General features: G+C 41.3%; 1 protein-coding gene across 1 annotated transcript in view; it reads right to left on the bottom strand.

The window, feature by feature from the left end:
* SPIDR (scaffold protein involved in DNA repair) overlaps window positions 1–20,022 on the bottom strand; it is a 218,445-nt gene that overhangs the window by 71,528 nt on the left and 126,895 nt on the right. Inside the window, exon 10 of the mRNA XM_063130704.1 lies at window positions 17,613–17,887. Within this exon, the coding sequence (XP_062986774.1) occupies window positions 17,613–17,887 (275 nt within the window). The remainder of the gene's footprint in view (window positions 1–17,612; window positions 17,888–20,022) is intronic.

Here is a 20,022-nt window from a genome sequence, read left to right as displayed (position 1 = left end):
TGAGAAGTAGGGAGTGCTTGCATTCACACCTACTTCTGATTGACTTCACCAAGCAGAAGTTGGGAAGGCAGCATAGCCCACCAGCATTTTCTTCTAGAAATGATCATCTCAGTTTTGAAAGAAGCACGGGAAACAAGGAAAGGCCTGCCAGGACTCTTCCATCTTCACTAAAGCCACTGCCAGCTATTTTATTCTGCCCCCCAAGATAAGCTTTTCCCCTAGGGGGGCAAGATAGGGTGGGAGAGGAGAATCATGACCTTTCAAACGTGAATTCTTTGATGTAAAGTAAGGGTGAACGTACGACTGAAGCTTTTCCACACTCCACACATTTGTATAGTTTCTCCCCTGTGTGGGTTTTTTGATGTCTACTCAAGGTCCCACTACAGCTGAAGCTTTCCCCACATCCCATACATTTATATGGCTTCTTTCCTGTGTGGTCATCCATTACACAAAGCCATGAAATTCAATAAACAAAAAACCTACGGTTTACAAAACAACGTTAAATGCTCTACAGTTTTCAACCAAACTCCAAAAAGCAGGGATATTGGGAGTTAAGGCTCACAAGCCTTTAACACCACATCCTCCCTAAGGAGGCAGAAAGTGCCAGTGAAATTCTCATTCTCCCAAGGCAGATATAAACCATGAGGACAGGATGGAGAATAGGATATGCAGAGGTGACTGTGGGGTTGTGGAAAACTGATGACGAACAACTTAGGGCCACCAACTTCTCTTTTTTTGTTTAGAGCAGCCCCTCCCCAACCTGGTGCTCTCCAAAGGTGTTGGACTACAACTCCCATCATTGCAAGTCAGTATGTCCCATGGTCAGGAAAGCTGGGACAGCAGGATAGGGAACGCTGTTCTATATCCTTACCAAATACAGGGGCTGCGCAATATTTTTTTCCTAACACACATCTCGCATAGAGCAGCACGATTGATAACAGAAGGGGCACTATTTGTTGGAGATGTAGAACCACAGCAAGGGCTGGCACTTTCAGCTTTTGGTAAATACCCTACCCTTCAAAGAACCAATGTTTTTTTCTTAAAATGTGTTTATACAAAATATACTGTTCACTCCCCACAATCCCTCCACAATACATCATCTCATCAGAGTGACAGAGGAATAGAAAAGGATTAGTTTGGGTGTCTTGAACTCCTTTCAGATGAGATTAGTTTGCAATCCTATACCACTTGGGGGGAAGCCCTAGTAAACTCAGTGGCACTGGCTTCTGAGAAGACATGTATAGGATACAAGTATAAACCATCCTTCTCCAGCCTGGTGCTCTCCAGATGTGCTGCGCTGCAACTCCCATGTTATGGTGTTAGTTTTACCCTACCCTGTGCCTGTTTACCCTACCCAGTGCCTGTTTGCATCCTCTTCCCCTCCTTATTGTTTTACTATGATTTTACTAGAATGTAAGCCTAAGGTCCTGCTATTTACTGTTTTACTCTGTACAGCACCATGTATGTTGATGGTGCTATATAAATTAATAATAATAATAATAATAATAATAATAATAATAATGGTGAGGCCAAAAATCATTTTCATCAATAGTTTTTTAAATAATCCTTCCTTACACATGAAACTATTAGGTGGTAGCTCTGCCTTTGATCTCACACTGCTGAACATGTAAGAAAAATCCTCTGCGGTCACAGCATTCACAGCATTCCTGATCACTGTCCATGCTGACAGGCACTTTTATGAGTTGAATGCCAAAACATTCCAACATTTTGCCTGACCTTGCTCTAGAACAGCATTCCCCGATCAGTTTTCCAGAACCCCACAGTCACCTCTGCATATGATAGCCTGCTGCCCTCCACATGTTTGAGAGAACAAGTCACAGCATTCCTATCCATGGGACATACTGACTTGCAATGATGGGAGTTGTAGTCCAACACCTTTGGAGGGCACCAGGTTGGGGAAGGGCTGCTCTAAACAAAAAAAGAGAAGTAGGTGGCCCTAAGTTGTTCATCATCAGTTTTCCACAACCCCACAGTCACCTCTGCATATCCTATTCTCCATCCTGTCCTCATGGTTTATATCTGCTTTGGGAGAATGAGAATTTCACTGGCACTTTCTGCCTCCTTAGGGAGGATGTGGTGTTAAAGGCTTGTGAGCCTTAACTCGCAATTTCCTTGCTTTTTGGAGTTTGGTTGAAAACTGTAGAGCTTTTAACGTTGTTTTGTAAACCGCAGGTTTTTTTGTTTATTGAATTATATATTTATGAGTCTAGAGTTATGATTTTAATGTTATGTGTTATACTGTGTTTTGTGTAGGTTGTTAGCCAGCCTATGCTCTTTCTGAGGAAGGGCATGATAAAAATCACACAAACGGGATTAGGCCTATTTGGTCATACCACCCAAATATTGAAACAGAGGAAGGCACATCCTATTTACATGCTGCTATAAGTTATTTGTAGCTCATCCATTTTTAGCCATTTCCAGAGCAAAGTGGGCAAAGTGATAGGAAGGCAGCTCTGTCATCCTAATAGTAAAGCGGAAAATAGACCATTAGAAGCTTTACATATAAATTAAGCTTTTAAATCTCTGATCCTAAATGGTCGAAATCTTACTACTATACCTGCTAATTTTATTCTTCAAGCTGAATTTCATGCATTGATTGGGAGGGAAGGAAATGGGGGCATAATATTTGGAGTATCTGTGATCTAAAATTGCAAAGTATGTGTATGTTAGCCAGTTTCCTACTTAAGGAGAGTTCTGTCCCCTCCATTCCTTCCCCAAAGAGATTTCCAAGTTTGACATGCTTCAAAGTTGGAATTCAGTGGAGGAAGCTGCTGAACAGGAGACTGACCAAACTAATTTGTTGTGTGCACATTAGCACGTGCAGATTTTACTTTTCTGGATCAAAGCACTAGCCTATGAAACAAAACAAGTCAAGAATGACTCATATCTGAACTCAACATTGAGTTTATGGGTGACAGATGCAGTGGTTTTTCGTTAAGCACAGAGAAGCTGTGTGGATTCCACAAAACAAGCAAACTGGACTACATGAAAGTAATACTTTGCAGTATGGCTATAAGCACTAAAATAATTTATTTGTTATTTATTTATTATTACATTCATATCCCAACTTTTTTCCTCCAAGGAACTCAAGGTGGTGTACATAATCCTCCTCCTCCTCCTCCTCCTCCTCCTCCTCCTCCTCCTCCAAGAACCCTGTGAGGTAGGCTTGGCTGAGAGTCTGTGACTGGCCCAAAGTCACCCAGTGAGGTTCCATGGCCAAGTCAGGACTAGAACCCAGATCTCCCAACTCCCACTGGCTCTCTATGCCATTTATTCTGTGAGCCTTCCCCATTTTCATTGTTACAAAAGATAGATGACAAAAGGCATGTCATCAATTAATATAAACAGTTACCTTTAATACACACTCTGTTCAGCTAGTAGCCAATATGCTTGAGGCCTGTTCTCCAAGGTGAGTAAAGTTGTATATCAACCAAAGCATGGGAAATGTCCATGGAAAGTCAGTACGTACTTTAAACCATGTTCATAGGTTTGTATTTAAATTGGTGTGTGGGGGGGGACTCCTTTCGTCGATGTACAAGCTGTATTTGACTCATGCCCTTGACCTGACATCAGAAATATTTAAGTTGAAAGCAGAAAGTTTAGAGAAGTTGTTTTTGGCAGGTGATGCTATCAAGCACGTTGGAATTAATAGTGCATATCCACCCATTACGTATTTTACCATATGTGCAGATTAGTTCTAGCCAGAAACTTGTGTTCCTGACCCACCTTTCTGCATGTGTGGTTATAACTCTATACGGTATAATATAGACAACTATACATTATAGGTAGATAACAAGTTAGGTTTTGTTCAGATTTTCCCTCCCACAAACAAAAGGGCTCCTTCTGTTTGTGGAAAACTTTTGATCCACAGAAGAATCCAACTGACAGAATAGGGACGGAGCCATTTTTTTAAAAAATCCCCCTTCCTATGAGCTGTCCCCTGCCCTGTAATCAACTGCTCTGCAGGACTGGGGAACCCTCTGGAACAGTGTGGGCACTGGGAGAAGGGGGAAATTGGCCAAAAACACACACACAAAAAAACACCTTTCTGTTGGTGAGATCATTCTGAACAGAACTCCACTTCTGGTAGAAATATATGGAATATAACCCACTGCCTTTGTATAATAAATGTGTGTTATTTTTGTGTATAGTAAATTATACTAAAATACAACATTTACAGCACAATCCTATGCATATCTACTCAGTAATAAGTCCCATTATGTTCTACTGGACTTACTCCCATGTAAATGTATATAGGACTGCAGCCCTAGTATATTTGTCAAAATGAGCACCATATGGTTTTTATTTTTAGGGGCTGGATATATTCAGATTTCACAGTGAACTCACATGCCTGTCTAAATAGCTGGTTGGAATAACCATGGAAGTACCATAGCTATATGGTCTGTACAGTTTGTTTCCTATCATCAGCTCAAAGTTCATCTGTGTGGAACAGACTGCAATCCTACACATACTTACCTGGGAGAAAATCCTACTGGAACTTACTTATGAGTAGACATGTAAAGGACCGCACAAATAAATTACCTATCTTTTTCAAGTAAATACAACAATAAATTGATCTTTGGCCCAAATTAAAATTGTGATATTCCATAAATGGGGAAGGGGTGGAACAGGAAATATCCTATTTCGTTATATTTATTAATTAAAATAATTTCTTAGCCATCTTTTTAGCACTCAAGGTAGCATACACTAACTAAAACAAAAAGGAACAACCAAAACACACACACATACACTGATCCAGAAAAACAGCACTAATAAGAACAAAGAACATTAGCCAGTTGAACCAAAGGCCAAATGGAGGCATTTTACCTCCCTTTCTGGAAGCTCAATGAAAGGGAAGAATTCCAGATCTCAAGGAGAGTTTATTCAACAACATTAGAGTAACTGACACCAAAGCCTTACATCCTCATTTTGCACGTAGCTGGAAGACAGAGCAGGGTTTGGGTAAATGACTGAAGATGGCATGGGGGACAATATAGAGAAAGGCCCTCTCTGACATGGGGCCCAGGTTGTGAAGGGTTTTAAAAGTAAGCACCAGAAACTTTAATTGAGCTTGGAAGCACATGGCATCCACTGCACCTGAAATCAGGCTGGTTTCGTATGATCACACCCATCCCACACCCATAAGATGACTTATGGAAACATTTTGTTCTTGGTAAAGCTTCTAAGTTGTCTTGTGCGAGGGCAGCTTCTTATAGAGCACATTACAGTAGTCAAGCCTGGAGATTAGAAAAGCACAGATGAGCATTAAACAACCTTGTATGTCGAAGAAGGGGTGGACCAATGCAACAAATGGAGCTGATTGCAAGCATTTTCAGTTAGTACAGCAACCTGCTTATCAAAAAACAGGGCTGATTGTGTTCCAATGGGGAAAGGAAGGAATGTGTTCCAATGGGGAAGGGAAGGAAGACCACAACCCCATAAATCACAGAAAACCTTCAAAATCCAGGAAGACCTTTCAAGCATAACTTCTGCCTTGTCTGAATTCTAATTCAAGCTCTTAACTCTTATGCAAATGACCACAGCTTCCAGACACTGATCCAGAAATACAAAGTATTTCATATCTCGAAGTAAGTGTCCTTCTGTATATGATGTTGTATAATTAGGATTCTATTCTGGGAAAAGAGGCAGAATAAATACAGGATTTTCTGCAAAAAAAAACCTTGCAGATAATGCATCACCTTTATGCTCAACAAGGCCTTTAAAGCAGTTTGAGCTATACCACTTTGGGGCTATATATATAAAATCAAAAGGTAACAGTGAAAAATATCGCTACCCTTACAGGGCCTGCTTTTTAAGACCATGAAGCTTGATCTGATCATAGGTAGGTTTTAAATAACAGCACAATTGTTTGTGGTCACTTATCCGTGAAAGCACAGTTAGAAAAACAGAACAACATAAGTTGACCGACATCGGAATGTAAATGATAAAAGACCAGCATGATTCAGTAAATATTGTATATGTCTTGAATCTGCTTTCAAATCCCCACTCAGACATGGGTTGATCTGTAAAGCAAGTCATTCTTTCTCAGTCTTGGTTCTTCAGCTCTAAAAAAAAAAAAAGGTAATACTGACACTTCACAACATTTTTGCAAGGATGACAATTATAAAGCATAAAGTGCTATTATGTAAATGATGGAAAATAAAGAAAAATGTAATTATTACTTGAATTAACGAAGTATACTCCACATAACTGAAATGTAATATATGTAAGTATAAATTTAATTGTTACAGCATTATAAGAGGTATAACATGATGTCCACATTAACCAAAAAATGCTATACTGGACTCACTGTTATAAGAACATAAGAAAATCAGGCTGGATCAGCCCAAAGACCTATCTGCGGGAAGCCCATAGTACAATAGCACCCTCCCACTTCGCCTATCCACTTTCCCCAACAACTGGTATACAGAAGCATAATGCCTCTGATACTGAGGGCAGTATATAGCCATCATGACTAGTAGTCATTGATAGACATAGCCACAAATTTTTCTAATCCCCTGCCAAAGCCACCCAACTTAACTCCACACTGGGGTAGCAAATTATATAGCTCAACTCTGCACTATCTGGCCTGAATCACCCACCATTCAGCTTCATGTGATGACTGCTGAATAAGAGGAGAAGGACGTCTGCCAACCACTTTTTCTACGCCATGCATAATTTTGTACACCTCTATCATTTGTACCCCACTTGTCCTTTTTCTAAGCCTAAGAGGCCTAAATGTTGTAACCTTTCCTTGTAAGGTAATTGTTCCAGCCCATTTTGGTTGTCCTTTCCTGCACCTTTTCCAACAGTATTGAGGTGCTGCAACTAAAAATGTACACTATATTTCAATATGTTATGTATTTTATACTCACTGTTGTTCTCCGCCTCGATCAAAATGGAGAGGCAGGTAAGAAATAAAATTATTATTATTATTATTACTGTCACATTGGCAGTTTCTTTTCTAATTATGCCCAAAATGGGCTTTGCAACACACTGGGTTGACAGTTTCATTGAGTTATAGTTCACTTTATCAAACACATAAATTGTTATAAATCAAAAGAAACTTACAGTGTAATGCTACCTCAACAATCCTTTGCAGTAAGGCAGTTAACTTTCATACAATTTAAATGAACATTGGACTGGCCAAAGATGGGCATTTTATCACAGATACTTATTAACTACTTGGCAAGGTGGCAGTCAAGATGGTACACTACTGCTGTTAAACTGCCATCTTGCACATCCTTGAGTATTAGCCTGATAGTTTACTCAATATATTTTTTCTCCAAGAATCTCAGACCTCACATTAGGCATGCAGGAAGTCTATTATTGAGGTACTGTTTATTGTTATCAGCATTACAGTATCTCAAACTATGCTTTGGGATCTGAATATACTGCATGAAACTTTCCCAAACTGGTAGTCCTTTCCTTGGCAATTGAGCTATGGGGTGCCGCAGGGCACCATCTTGTCCCCAATGTTATTTAATATGAAGCCGTTGGGAGCGGTCATTAGGGGATTTGGAGCTAAACGCAATCAATATCCTGTTGATACTCAGCTCTATCTCCCTGTGACAACTGAATCAGGTGAGGCTGTGCAAGTCCTGGACCGGTTCCTAGACTCAGTAATGGGGTGGATGAGGGCCAATAAACTGAAACTAAATCCTGGCAAGATGGAAGCCCTGTGGGTGAGTTGCTCCCAAGTCCAGGAGATAGGCTCATTGCCTGTTTTGGATAGGGTTGCACTCCCACATCATCAGGCCACAATAACTGGAACTGATCCCACAAAACTGGGCATATGGTGGCATCGGACACGTCAACTGGAGCTGCACTAACAACAGCATCAAGCTCACTGCGGAGACAAGCGATTTTGTCCTCAAAATGCAATGCAAAAAGGTCACAATGAGTCCTCTAAGGGGCCAGGGGCCCATTTGCTGAGGAAGGTGTTAACAGCCCCCAGACCACCCAGAAGAGCTCTGCTGGACGGCTACTTGAGGATGCAATGGAGGATGCAAAATAAGCCTTCTTTTCTGCCTGCACTGCCCAGCAATAGGCACGATTATGTGCTCTAGAGCATGCTTGGTCATCTTTTTCTTCAAGTCTTACACCATTTGCACTCTAGCTGACATCCAGCCTGCTTCATTGACCACAACTCCTCAGTATACCAAGGAGCAGAGCAGGCTCTACAGGGCTGGAGAGGGCACTCAGGTGCAATCAAGTTGATGGCCCTCCGCATCTCACTGTTCCACAGTGAGGCTAGGGCCTCGGCTGGATCACCAGTTCTCTCCACTGGAAAATCCCCAAGAGCATTCAGGAATCCGTTGGATTCCATCAGCCTCCTGGGGTGGACCGTCCGAATGGGTCCCCCACCATTGCAGGAGGGGAGTAACACTGTGAGTTCAAATCTCATCAAGAAATGGTCCAACCATGACAATGAGGTTACTTGGACACACCCACCCCACAAACGTCAGACTACCCATCTCACAGCTTGGAGCAAAAAACAAATCAAGGGTATGCCCTACTTCATGTGTTGGTCCAGTGACAAACTGAGACAGCCGCATGGCTGTCATGGAGACCATGAAGTCCCGAGCTGGGGCTCCAGAGATGGCCTCAGCATGGAAGTTGAAGTCACACTCAAGACCACCTCCGCCAGCTTGGTGAGGGAGGATGCCGGGCAGCAGGGTGGGCAGTACACCAGCAGCATCCCCAATCTGTCTCTATGGCCCAATACCAAGTGCAACCCTTCAAAGCCTGCTCCAAGTTGGAGTGGTTTCCTGGTGACAGAGATGGAAGATGTATGAATCCCCCTCTAATCTATGTTGGTGCTGCACTGAGTACCCAGGTTTGGCAGAGCTAAGTAAAACCAACCCCACCCAGCTCACCCACCCAAGTTTTAGTAATATATGCCACATCAGCTTTCCCATCCATGATTAAATCATGGATGAGAGCAGTCTTATTATGAACTGATCTGGCATTAAGTAGCAGCACCGCAAGAAAGGAAGGGTCAGTGGATGAGCTACCAGGTACATGAGAGCTAGAGGAGGGGGGTAGAAGGGGGACAGTGTATAGACACCTGTAATCCATTCTACATTGATGTCCCAACCCCATCCTCCTGCCATATCTCCTTCTTCCCCAAATCACTGGAATAGTGGTGCCCCTTCCATGTGTCCCTGCATGAGGGTTTCTCAAGAACATCCTTACCTACACCACGAATACACTCACAACACTCACTCACCATTAAACCCACTCTCAACCAAACTCTCCAACAAAACAACACAATCACACTTCTCACTTGAGACACTGGTCACAAATGGACACCAGGCTACCAACCAAACAATAAAACTGCTCATTCTGCTTTCCACCTGGAGTGTGGCCACACTTCTCTCCTGGCTCCCAGGAGGAAACCCTACTTCAACTACTTCAGTCTCTCACCCTGGGCAGATGAAGCAGCTCTAATACGTGAAGCCCCCAACCTCTGTCTCTCATTCAGGGTGGGTAAGCAACAAGTTGTAACTGTAACTATTCCCAAGAGATCCCTGCTCTCACTCAGAGAAACTCTACTCACACAACCCAGGTGATCTATTTCTCTTTACTGTATACACAACACACCCGATGGCACTGTACTAGAATGCCTGACGTTATTCTACTTATAGCTTTTCTTGATTTTATATCAGTTTTGATGAGCTGTTCCAACGTATTTATACCACTGCTTGTCATCCAGACCAGAACTGAAGTCAAACATTTGGTAAGAATGCTTACTTGGAATTGCTCTTTTTAGCACAACATTCAAAGGTACAAGATTCAAAATCATAAAACTCAAAAAGAAAGGGAATATTCCATACTTTTTATGTAGGTCATGCTGGAATATTTGACATAGAGCAGGTGCTGGAAAATTACCATTCTCTGCTAAAACTACTAATAACTAGTATTGCACATACTGGCTCTAGGCCTGGAAAGTTACCTTTACAAGTTGCCTATGACAAATTCCTTTCACGTTATTCTACTAGATAACTCACAAGAAACAGCAGTATATCTTCTTTCCTGTTCCACAAAAGTTTGCATTTTGGGTTTCCTACAGAAAGTTATAAAGAAGGACATAGTACTCAAAGGACTGCAGCATTTATAGCACCTTAAGAGTACTACGCATAATATTATCTTTACTAAAATCTTGAATGGTAGATTAACATTATTATTCCCATATTGCAGTTTGGCAGGGTGGGGGAGTTATGAGATAAGTTAAGAGTTAGGCCTGGCCAGATAATCAAGTTGCAGGGTCTCAAGGGGTCTGCTGCCAGCCAAAGTGAGCCAGAAGCAGGTGTGCGATCCAAAACAGGCAGAGGTTGAATTTCAGAGCATCAAACAAGGGCCAGAAACAAGCAACCAGTCAAAAAAAGCAACAGGTCAGAATTCAAGGCAGCAACTGGCACAAGAGTTGTATGGTATCATCAACAGCAGCAGTTGTCAAAAACAAGTAACCACTTTTGACTGCTATTGAACATTTATATACCTACAATCATCAATCTGCATATCTATTGCAATTTTTTTAGCACCTCTCTAAGTGAAGTGTTACACGCTCTGTCTACTCAACCTTTTTCTACCGTCACCATGGTCACAGCCAGCCAACTTATTAATATTTTTATCAATTCCTATTCCTCAATTACTCTACTTTCCCTTCACCCTCCCAGGATGACTCCCTCTTTGTCAGACATCACAGGGCTTGAACAGGTACTCTTCTTCTCATGCCTCTGTAAAGTGCAAGTAGTTCAAGCCAGAAGAGAACCACCAGACTCTTCATGGTCCTAGGAGTGCCCGAGAGACAATCCTTTATCACTGCTTAGCTCCTAAATCTGTTGCACCCCCTCACTCTGGGCAATTGGCCATTATACTATCCCTCTTTGCTCTAGACTGACTGACTGACAACTACCTGCCTCCTTCTCTGCTCCAGGTTAATTATCAACTCTCCAGCTGTGAGCTGGACTCTGCACTATTTTATTTCTCAAACTTTACTGAGAAGTGGCATAGTGCAGAATGTGTGCTATGAACAATGGAGTCTACAGATCTCACCTCATTCACTCACTCACTGGGTGGCTTTGGATAAATCACCACTGTCTCAGCTTCAGCCACCTACCTGGAATGTTGTAAGGAACGTTGAGATAATATGTGAAGCACTTTGAAAAGTGAGACACACTAAATAAATTTTAAATTATCAACGTGATTAAGTAATTTGTTATGGCAAGCAAACAGGGGCATGACTAGACCGGGAGGGGAGGGGGAGGATCTCGCGATATGCTGATCGTGAGATCCTCCCCCTCAGTCTACATGGGGTGCATGACATCCTGGGAGGAAGAGGGCATTGCAGCCGCCATTTCGTTTTTGTTTTTTTATCGAAAATGAGTACAGGAGCACCCCAGCGATAAAGGTAATTTAAAAAACAAAACAAAAAAACCCTCCTGCTCCCCCCACCCCTGATGGGCACAGAGCTCGGTGCCCGTTTCCCAGCTCCTCGCAGTTACTTGCGAGGAGCCAGGACAAACCGGGACTGCTGCCCACATGTCCCGCAGTCTTGGAATCATCCCGGGACCACAGGAAAAACCAGGACAAAAGTGTAGGGCAATATCCTGTGGAAATGCAGGGATCTTCCCTCCCTGCTCCCAGGATCCCCTGTGCGTCATGTGGATGCACAGAGACGATCCCCAGGATATCGCCACGTCTAGACATGCTCCAGATATTAAATAAAGCATCCATCTTTTGGGCAGAATAAGCATAAGCATTAATATATACAAGTAGGCATATAATGTAACTTGCACCCTCTGTTGGAGAGTCTTTTAAAGAAGAATATTTTCAAAATAAGTACAGATAGGGTTTGCTATATGCGTGTGTGGGGAGCATTTCCTATGGGCAAGAGCCCTACTTAAGCTTTTCTGGACTTCCCAAAAGGAAATGAGGAATTATAAGGGAAATATAGAGAGCTTCGGGTATTGGGCGGTATAAAAATGTAATAAATAAATAAATAAATAAAATAATAAATAGCAATCATCTGGAGCTAGTCTCCATGCTTCCAGTATGTTGATGAATAATTTCGCTGACCCCCACCTCAATTATTCCTTAGGATGAAGTTTCAAAGTAGAATTCGACCTGGCATGGATACATTTTGCTCCAAAAAGTAAGGGAAATAATGTAAAAATCCTCAAACAGCAATTAGACATCTTTATACTTTTTAAAATGGCTTTTTATTTACAAGACACAAACATTTCTGTCATATAGAGTTCAGTGAGGCATATTTAGGTTGTCTGCTTCCTGTTTATTGTGCATTTCAAAAAAAAAGCATCCCAACAGTATTAGAGATTCTTAAAAATCATATGTTCATGAATGCTTTGTTTAGAAACATTTAGCTGAAAAAATGAATGGTATGCAGTAAACAGAATGGAAGTTGCCCACAAAAGAAAAAAGGTTTGACAGATGCTAACATCTGTGAACATGGGTTTTTCACAAATGTCCTTTCCCTCTCTCCTCCCTCTTCAACCGCAATAAACACTAATTTAAAATAAGTCTTGTGTAACTAGGGCTTGGGTTTTCCTTAGGGTAAACACAATAAGTGACCTCAATTGTAATTTACCTACCTTGAAAAGTTATCATTGGACCCATTATCTTTACTCAGATGCAGATCTTGCGATAAATTTAATGGTGTTTGTGTAAGTGCATACATAAAAATCCAGCATGGAAAAAGCAAAAATTGTAAAGAAGTTTATGAATACTTCAGATCTGAATCAGGTAAGTCCAATGTAGTCTACCTTAACATTTCACAAGTGAAAATGCTATACAGAAACTCATTAAAAGATGTTGGAGCATAATCACTCCCATGAAAGTATTTATATTGCATAAGGCAAATTAAAAATGTATATTTTCCTCATTACGTATGCCTTTTAGACCTCATATAAACAATTAAGCTTCTCAAACTATTAATCATTGGCAGGCACAGGTGGACTGAAACATATAACATGGGATTGAAATCAAACTGCAATTTTATTTTATTTTTTATTAAGCAGGCTGCAATTTTTATCCTGCAAAATAACAGGACAATTTTAAAGGGGGGATCAGAAAAGTTCATGGAAAAGGAGGCTATCAATGGCTACTAGTCATGATGGATATATATTGCCCATGAATACCAGTTGCTATGGCATACAAGTAGGAAGGTGCTATTGCACTCACGTCCTTCTTGTGGACTTCCCTGCTCATACGTCTGTGGTTGGCCATTATGGGAACAGAATGCTGAACGATATAGACCTTTTGTCTGATCCAGCACAGCTCATCATATGGAGATTTACCCCTTAAAGATCCCTTATTTCAAGTGTAATCTTTATGACTATGAGTGCAATCCTATGCATGTTTAGACAGAAAAAAGTCCTACAATTCCCAGCATGTCCCATTCAGCATGGCTGGCTGAAGGGATGCTGAGAGTTGTAAGATTATTTTGAACCCTGTATTTTATTTCTATGCTCTATCATTAATTGTTGTTTTCTTGGGCGGGCGGGGGGATCAGTAATAAATTTTCTGTCATTTGCTCTGCTGTCAGTTGTAATTAGAGAATAATTGATGGAATCACATTTCAGAGAAAGCTGAAAAACAAAAACAGTCCTGCTATTTTTGTGAATTTAAGAAATGAGGTAGAATACATTGATCAATAACTAGAATGCACCATGTCACAGACCATAAAAGTACAATTTGCAAGCAATCTATTTTTCCTCCTAATATGTGGGGCTTCCTTTGAAGATAGTTCGGAATCTTCAGTCTGTCCCTAATAGTAGGAACCAAAAGGGCTGAACCCACAAACCAATTCTATCCATCCATACTGGCCGCCTGTACATTTCTGAGCCCAATTCCAAGATGCGGTTTTGACTTATAAAGTCTCATATAGCTCTGGACAGTAATATCTAACAGAGTGCCTCTCCCAAAATGAACTTACCCGTACACCGCTATCATGACCTGAGGCCTTCCTCCAAGTGCCGTTGAGAGGACAGCAACAAGGGAGAGGGCCTTCGTGGCTGTGCCCCCCCCCCCCCAATATGGAATGCTCACCCCAATCAGGTCCACCTGGCACCAACATAGCAATATTTTTGCCACCAGGTTAAGACTTTTCTCTACTCTCAGGCAGTTGACAACGTATTATAAGGTTGTTAACGAGTCCTGGGACTTTTATTATGATTGTTTAAAATCATTTTATATTTTTATATGTAAATAGTTCTATACTATGTTATTATATGGTATATTAGGGTTTTAATTTTTTGTAATCCATCCAGAGAACTATGGCTATTAGGCAGCATAGAAATGTAATAAATGAAATGAGATTGGGCAGACTATATATTAACACATGCAAAAAAATTGAGGAAAACTGGTATTCAGCTTGGCCTGGGACCATGAGGGTAGACAGCCAGAATATTTTCAATAGTCATACCAATGCTCAATTCCTGCACCATACAGTAGCTCTGTCAAATACCACACTGCAGAGATAGGCTGAGAGGTGAACTCCTACTCTGGTTTTCCCAGACGAAATATATGTCCGTTAGGGCTATCTTGTCTCGTATAAACTTATCTCCCTCTCTCCCTGGGCTGCACATTCTACATTGCCAACCATCTCAATATAAAATGAAAAGTGGGAAATCTCAGATTCGATCTACCAACATCTTCCGTATGTCCTACTGTGTTTTCCTTCCAGAATAGAACACATTCTAATCACTCTACTGAGTTATCACGCTTCATGTTAAGGACATAGAATATTATAAAATAAAATAATAAAATAAAATAGAAGTACTCACCCACCTATCTCAATAAAGGTAGTTTCATGAGATCATGAAGCCTTTTGGTGCACTTCTTGGGCATCTTGCCCCCACTCCCCACCCACCCCATTTCAGTGCTTCTGAATTGCAGCGCCAGGTTCCTCCTTTAACTTAGCATTATTTCTCCCCCCCCCCCGACCCTTTTCATCTGTATACAATTTAGTGGTAACCTGGTCTTGTCAATTTCTCTGTATGTTACCTACACTCCTTAGCTGCTCCCTTTGACAGCTGAAACAGTCAAGGAAATTGACCAGGCAAGACTACACATATCAGACATAAGAGTGCACTTGTGCAATACTGACCCGGACCCCCAAATATGAACCCTACTGGGCATTTTTGAGGCACTGTTTTTTAAAAACAACAACAACCAGGTAACAAGTGACAGTCCTTCCAAAGTGCCATTTTGGCTCTTTTGAAGGACAGCCCAAAAACATGAAAAGCGAGAAGCATGGGCTTTTTTGCCCTTCTTGCTAAATAGCTCTGTAGCCACTTGCCACAACCCATAATAAAATCGCTCACCTAACTTCAGATGACCAGAGAACCCATTGTGTGTGAAAATAACTCTACAATCCATGGGTTCTCAGCATGGCAAAAAATAAGCCACCCCACAGAAAGTGCTCCAGCTTTGGATGACACAACAACAAACCATGGCTGGCTGCCCATGATGGGTTGTTGTGACATGCGAACCCAGTCACTGTTGTCAAATGGGCTATGTGTCTAAGAACTATGGGAATAAAATTTCAGTGAGCTGTGCTGCCCATTCCTATATATGTTTAACTTGGTAGCAAGCTGTACTGAATTTAATAGCACCTACTCCCATGGAAGAATGCATCAGATTGCATTCTATTAATATTCACATAGAAGAAGAGGATATTTTCCAAAAGCACCAAATTAAAATAAGTAAATGAGATTTGTGAATAAACAAATCTCACAAAACAAGGCAAAAAGGGGTAGGCAATAGGGACTACATAGAGAAGTTAATAAGGTTATTTATTTATTTTAGAATACACACTCTTATGTTGCTCTCCAGCCCTATGTGTTCTGGTATTTTGAAAACTATGCTTCTTTTGTTCTGGAGTTTAGAAATGTAACTTGCCTTCAGGATAAACATGAAAACAAATCATCATCATCATCATCATCATCATTATTATTATTACCCTATTTCTTCAATTCTAAGATGCACTTTTTCCCCCATATAAACATCTCTAAAAATGGGGTGCGTCTTAGAATCGCGGGTGTGTCTTAGGGTTTTTTTTTCTGTTGGTGGTACTGAAATTAGTGTGCGTCTTACAATCGATGGTGTCTTACAATAGAAGAAATACGGTATTATTATTATTTCTATAACATCCCATAGCCAAAGATCTCTGGGTGGTTTACAACAATAAATAAGTAAAAAAAATAAAATTATATTCCTTACATTTACCCTGCTTAACTACCCCCATTACAGTAATTATCTGTCAATTACATGTGATTTCTTTCTGAATTCAACCAGTTCAATCACAGCAAGCAAATATTAGAAAACTTAATTATGCACTGCACCAGGAAGGTAAAAGATATAATAGTAAGTTCAATATTTCATCCACAGGGGTATCCATTCATACATCAGAAATAAACTATATTGCCTTATCAAGATTCTTATCAAAAATATCTGATAGTTTTGGTCCCATGAGTCAGTCACAGCTTGTAGGGATCGGTGGGTTCCCTTTTTCAAAGCACTTTGAAATACCTCATCTAATTCTTTTTTGGTAAACAGAAATTAAGCCATTGCTATCTGACCACAGAAGGAGGTGAGAGTGAGTAAAGAGAATGCAGCTACTATGCAACCTTGGATCAAGCATCACACTCTTTTTGTAAATAATGGGCAAAAGAAGGGATTTAGAGTTGGGACATAAGCCTTTTATATGGAAAACCTTGGGCAAGCCAAGTTCTTTAAGTCTCAGTTTCTATGCTCAAAAATGTTAGTGATAATAGTCCACAAGAAACACTATGAAGCTTAAGGAGAAATGTGGAACATTGATAAGGAACTAATTTAGTATTTGAGAAGAGAATGGCAATTTGAGAACATAGGAAACATGTGGAGATTGCAATTTCTATCTGAACAGCTATCTGAACAGTAGAATGTGCAGTCTTGTAAAGTATCACAAAATTAAAAGCATCAGGAATTTTTAAAAGATCTATTAAGTTAGATTCACCACTTATTGCTTACTGATTCCTTGATACTTTCGTCATTCATCCAGGATTTTAACAAGACCTTAGCAACTGGTGAAGGGTTGTAGCTCAGTGGTAGAGCACATATTTTACATGCAGATGGTCCCAGCTTCAACCCCTGGCTTTACTACCTACGGTTGAGGAAATTGGCACTGCCAGTCAGCGTACGCAACTCTGAACTAGATGGACCAATGGTCTGAGCATAAAATGGTGTTCAATCTTCTTAACTGTAGTTTAGCACTGCCAGTGTTATTACAGGGATACATAACAGTGGATATACATGGATCTGAATGAGCAAATTAGTCATGGCCACAACTGCTGAAATAGACTTTGAGTGCTCAATAAGTTGGTCTACCTTTACTCAGCACTTCCAGAAATGTTTGACATAGCATCCTATTTTCAGCTAGAGAGTAGGATCATTCTAACCTTCCGTGGGTGGGTGGGTGGGGGACAAGACCACTTAAATCAGCATATTGAACCCGTGTACACTCCTTATTTTGCTGCTTTCTTCACAGTGCTACAAATCACACTAGGCCAATTTGTATTACTCACCTAACATTTGGCAGGTCTGGATTTATCAATCGTGCCATATTTTGGGAAGGGTTATTTCCCTGAAGATGCCATCTTAAATCTTCTTTAGCAACCAAATAATACACTCTTTGAACAACCACTTGGACCTGGATTTCTCTTCCTCCAGCTGTTCCTTGTGTCTCCACAACATCAAGAAGAGAGTCACTGAAGGAAGTAACTGCAAAGGGGGATAATTTAGGCTCATTGCTGATCTGAGTGTGTACAGCCTTGGAAGTCTTCATATTGGGACAGGAGGTCTGATAAAAAACAAAGCCATAAACCAGATCATTGTACAAAAAGCTTATACAGAGCCTTAAAGATTGACACCAGCTTATTATTATTATTATTATTATTATTATTATTATTATTATTAGTATCCAGCCTTTTGCCCAATACTGGGCCTCAAGGCGGCCTTACAAAGTATAAAACATACATTGTATATAAAAAAGTTTAAAAAACACAACAAAATTATAAGTCATTAACATACATGGAGGGGGGGCAGATTATTCTCCAAAGGCCTGCTGGAACAAAGAAGTTTTAGCTTACTTCCGAAAGTCCATCAAGGAGGAAGCCAGTCTAGCTTCCCTGGGAAGAGAGTTCCAAAGCACTGGAGCAGCCACCGAGAAGGCCCTCTCCCATGTTCCCACCAAGCACACCTGTGAAGATGGTGGGACTGAAAGAAGGGCTTCTCCAGAAGATCTTAAAGCACGGGCAGGCTCATAAGGGAGAATATGGTCGTTCAAATAACCTGGACCCGAGCCATATAGGGCTTTATAGGTCATAACCAGCACTTTGAATTGTGCCCGGAAACAGACTGGAAGCCAATGGAGCTGTTTTAACAGGGGAGTTGTATGCTCTCTGTAACCAGCCCTGGTCAACAATTTGGCTGCAGCTCTTTGAACCAGCTGGAGTTTCCGAACACTCTTTAAAGGCAGCTTCACATAGAGTGCGTTACAGTAACCCAATCGGGATGTAACTACGGCATGTGTCACCGTGGCCAGGTCCGACATCTCTAGGAACGGGCGCAGCTGGCACACTAGCTTTAACTGTGCAAATGCACTCCTGGCCACCACCGAAACCTGAGCATCCAGGCTCAGGGCTGAATCCAGAAGTACACCCAAGCTGCGGACCTGTGTCTTCAGGGGGAGTGTAACCCCATCCAGCACAAGCTGAATCCCTATTCCCTGATTTGCCTTTCGACTGACCAGGAGCACCTCTGTCTTATCTGGATTAAGCTTCAATTTGTTTGCTCTCATCCAATCCATTACTGCCAACAGACACCGGTTTAGCACAGAAACTGCTTCCTTGGAATTGGGCGGAAAGGAGTAGTAGAGTTGGGTGTCATCAGCATACTGGTGGAACCGCACCCCACAACTCCAGATAACCTCTCCCAACGGTTTCATGTATATGTTAAATAGCATGCGGGACAAAACAGAGCCCTGAGGGACTCCACAGGCAAATGGCCAAGGACTCGAACAGGAATCCCCCAGTACCACCTTCTGGGTCTGCCCATCCAGGAAAGAATGGAGGCACTGTTTTACAGTGCCTCCATCCCAGCAAGGCGGCCTAGAAGGATATCATGTTCGAGGGTATCGAACGCCGCTGAGAGGTCCAGCAGCAGGGACACACTTCCCCTGTCCAGTTCCCGGCAAAGATCATCCACCAAGGTGACCAAAGCTGTTTCTGACCCATAACCAGGCCTGAAGCCAGATTGAAATGGATCTAGATAATCTGTCTCACCCAGGTATCCCTGGAGTTGGGAGGCCACCACACGCTCCAATACCTTGCCCAAAAATGGAATGTTGAAGACTGGACGGTAGTTATCCAACACCATGGGGGTCAAGGAGGGCTTTTTCAATGTGGGTCTTACCACAGCCTCCTTCAAACAGGTATGCATAATGCATATAAAACTGTTGAATACCAACCAACATTTTAGCCACTACATATTACACTAGTTGCATGTTTTGAATTGTCTCTCACATGTATGTAAGAAGCATTACAACAGTCTAGTCTAGATGTAACTGTGGTATGTTTGATTGATGAATCAAAAGTTAGTCTATACTTAGCAAGTGAGTGGGCAAAGATGTCCAGCTCTGTTCCTCTTGCTCTAATGTCATATTACTATTAGAAAACAATAGTTCTGGGATGTGCTAATCTTCCTGTGAACCACCCAGAGGATATCACATAAAGGAGATGAACCAGGCACATTTGTTCACAAACCATGTGTGTTTTACAAAAAATACTAACTTTTCATAAAAAGAATATAATGGTAAATATGGGAGGTCTCAGAGATTGGGCAGAGAAATTAAATGCATGCATATTAGGAGTAACTACTGATTGTAAGAAACATGGCAATCCACTCCCCGCTCCGTAATGTGTACATTTTACTCTG

Source organism: Elgaria multicarinata, chromosome 7 (assembly GCF_023053635.1).
Source record: "Elgaria multicarinata webbii isolate HBS135686 ecotype San Diego chromosome 7, rElgMul1.1.pri, whole genome shotgun sequence".
NCBI classification, from domain to species: Eukaryota; Metazoa; Chordata; class Lepidosauria; order Squamata; family Anguidae; genus Elgaria; species Elgaria multicarinata.
This window is presented reverse-complemented; position numbering and strand designations above follow the sequence as displayed.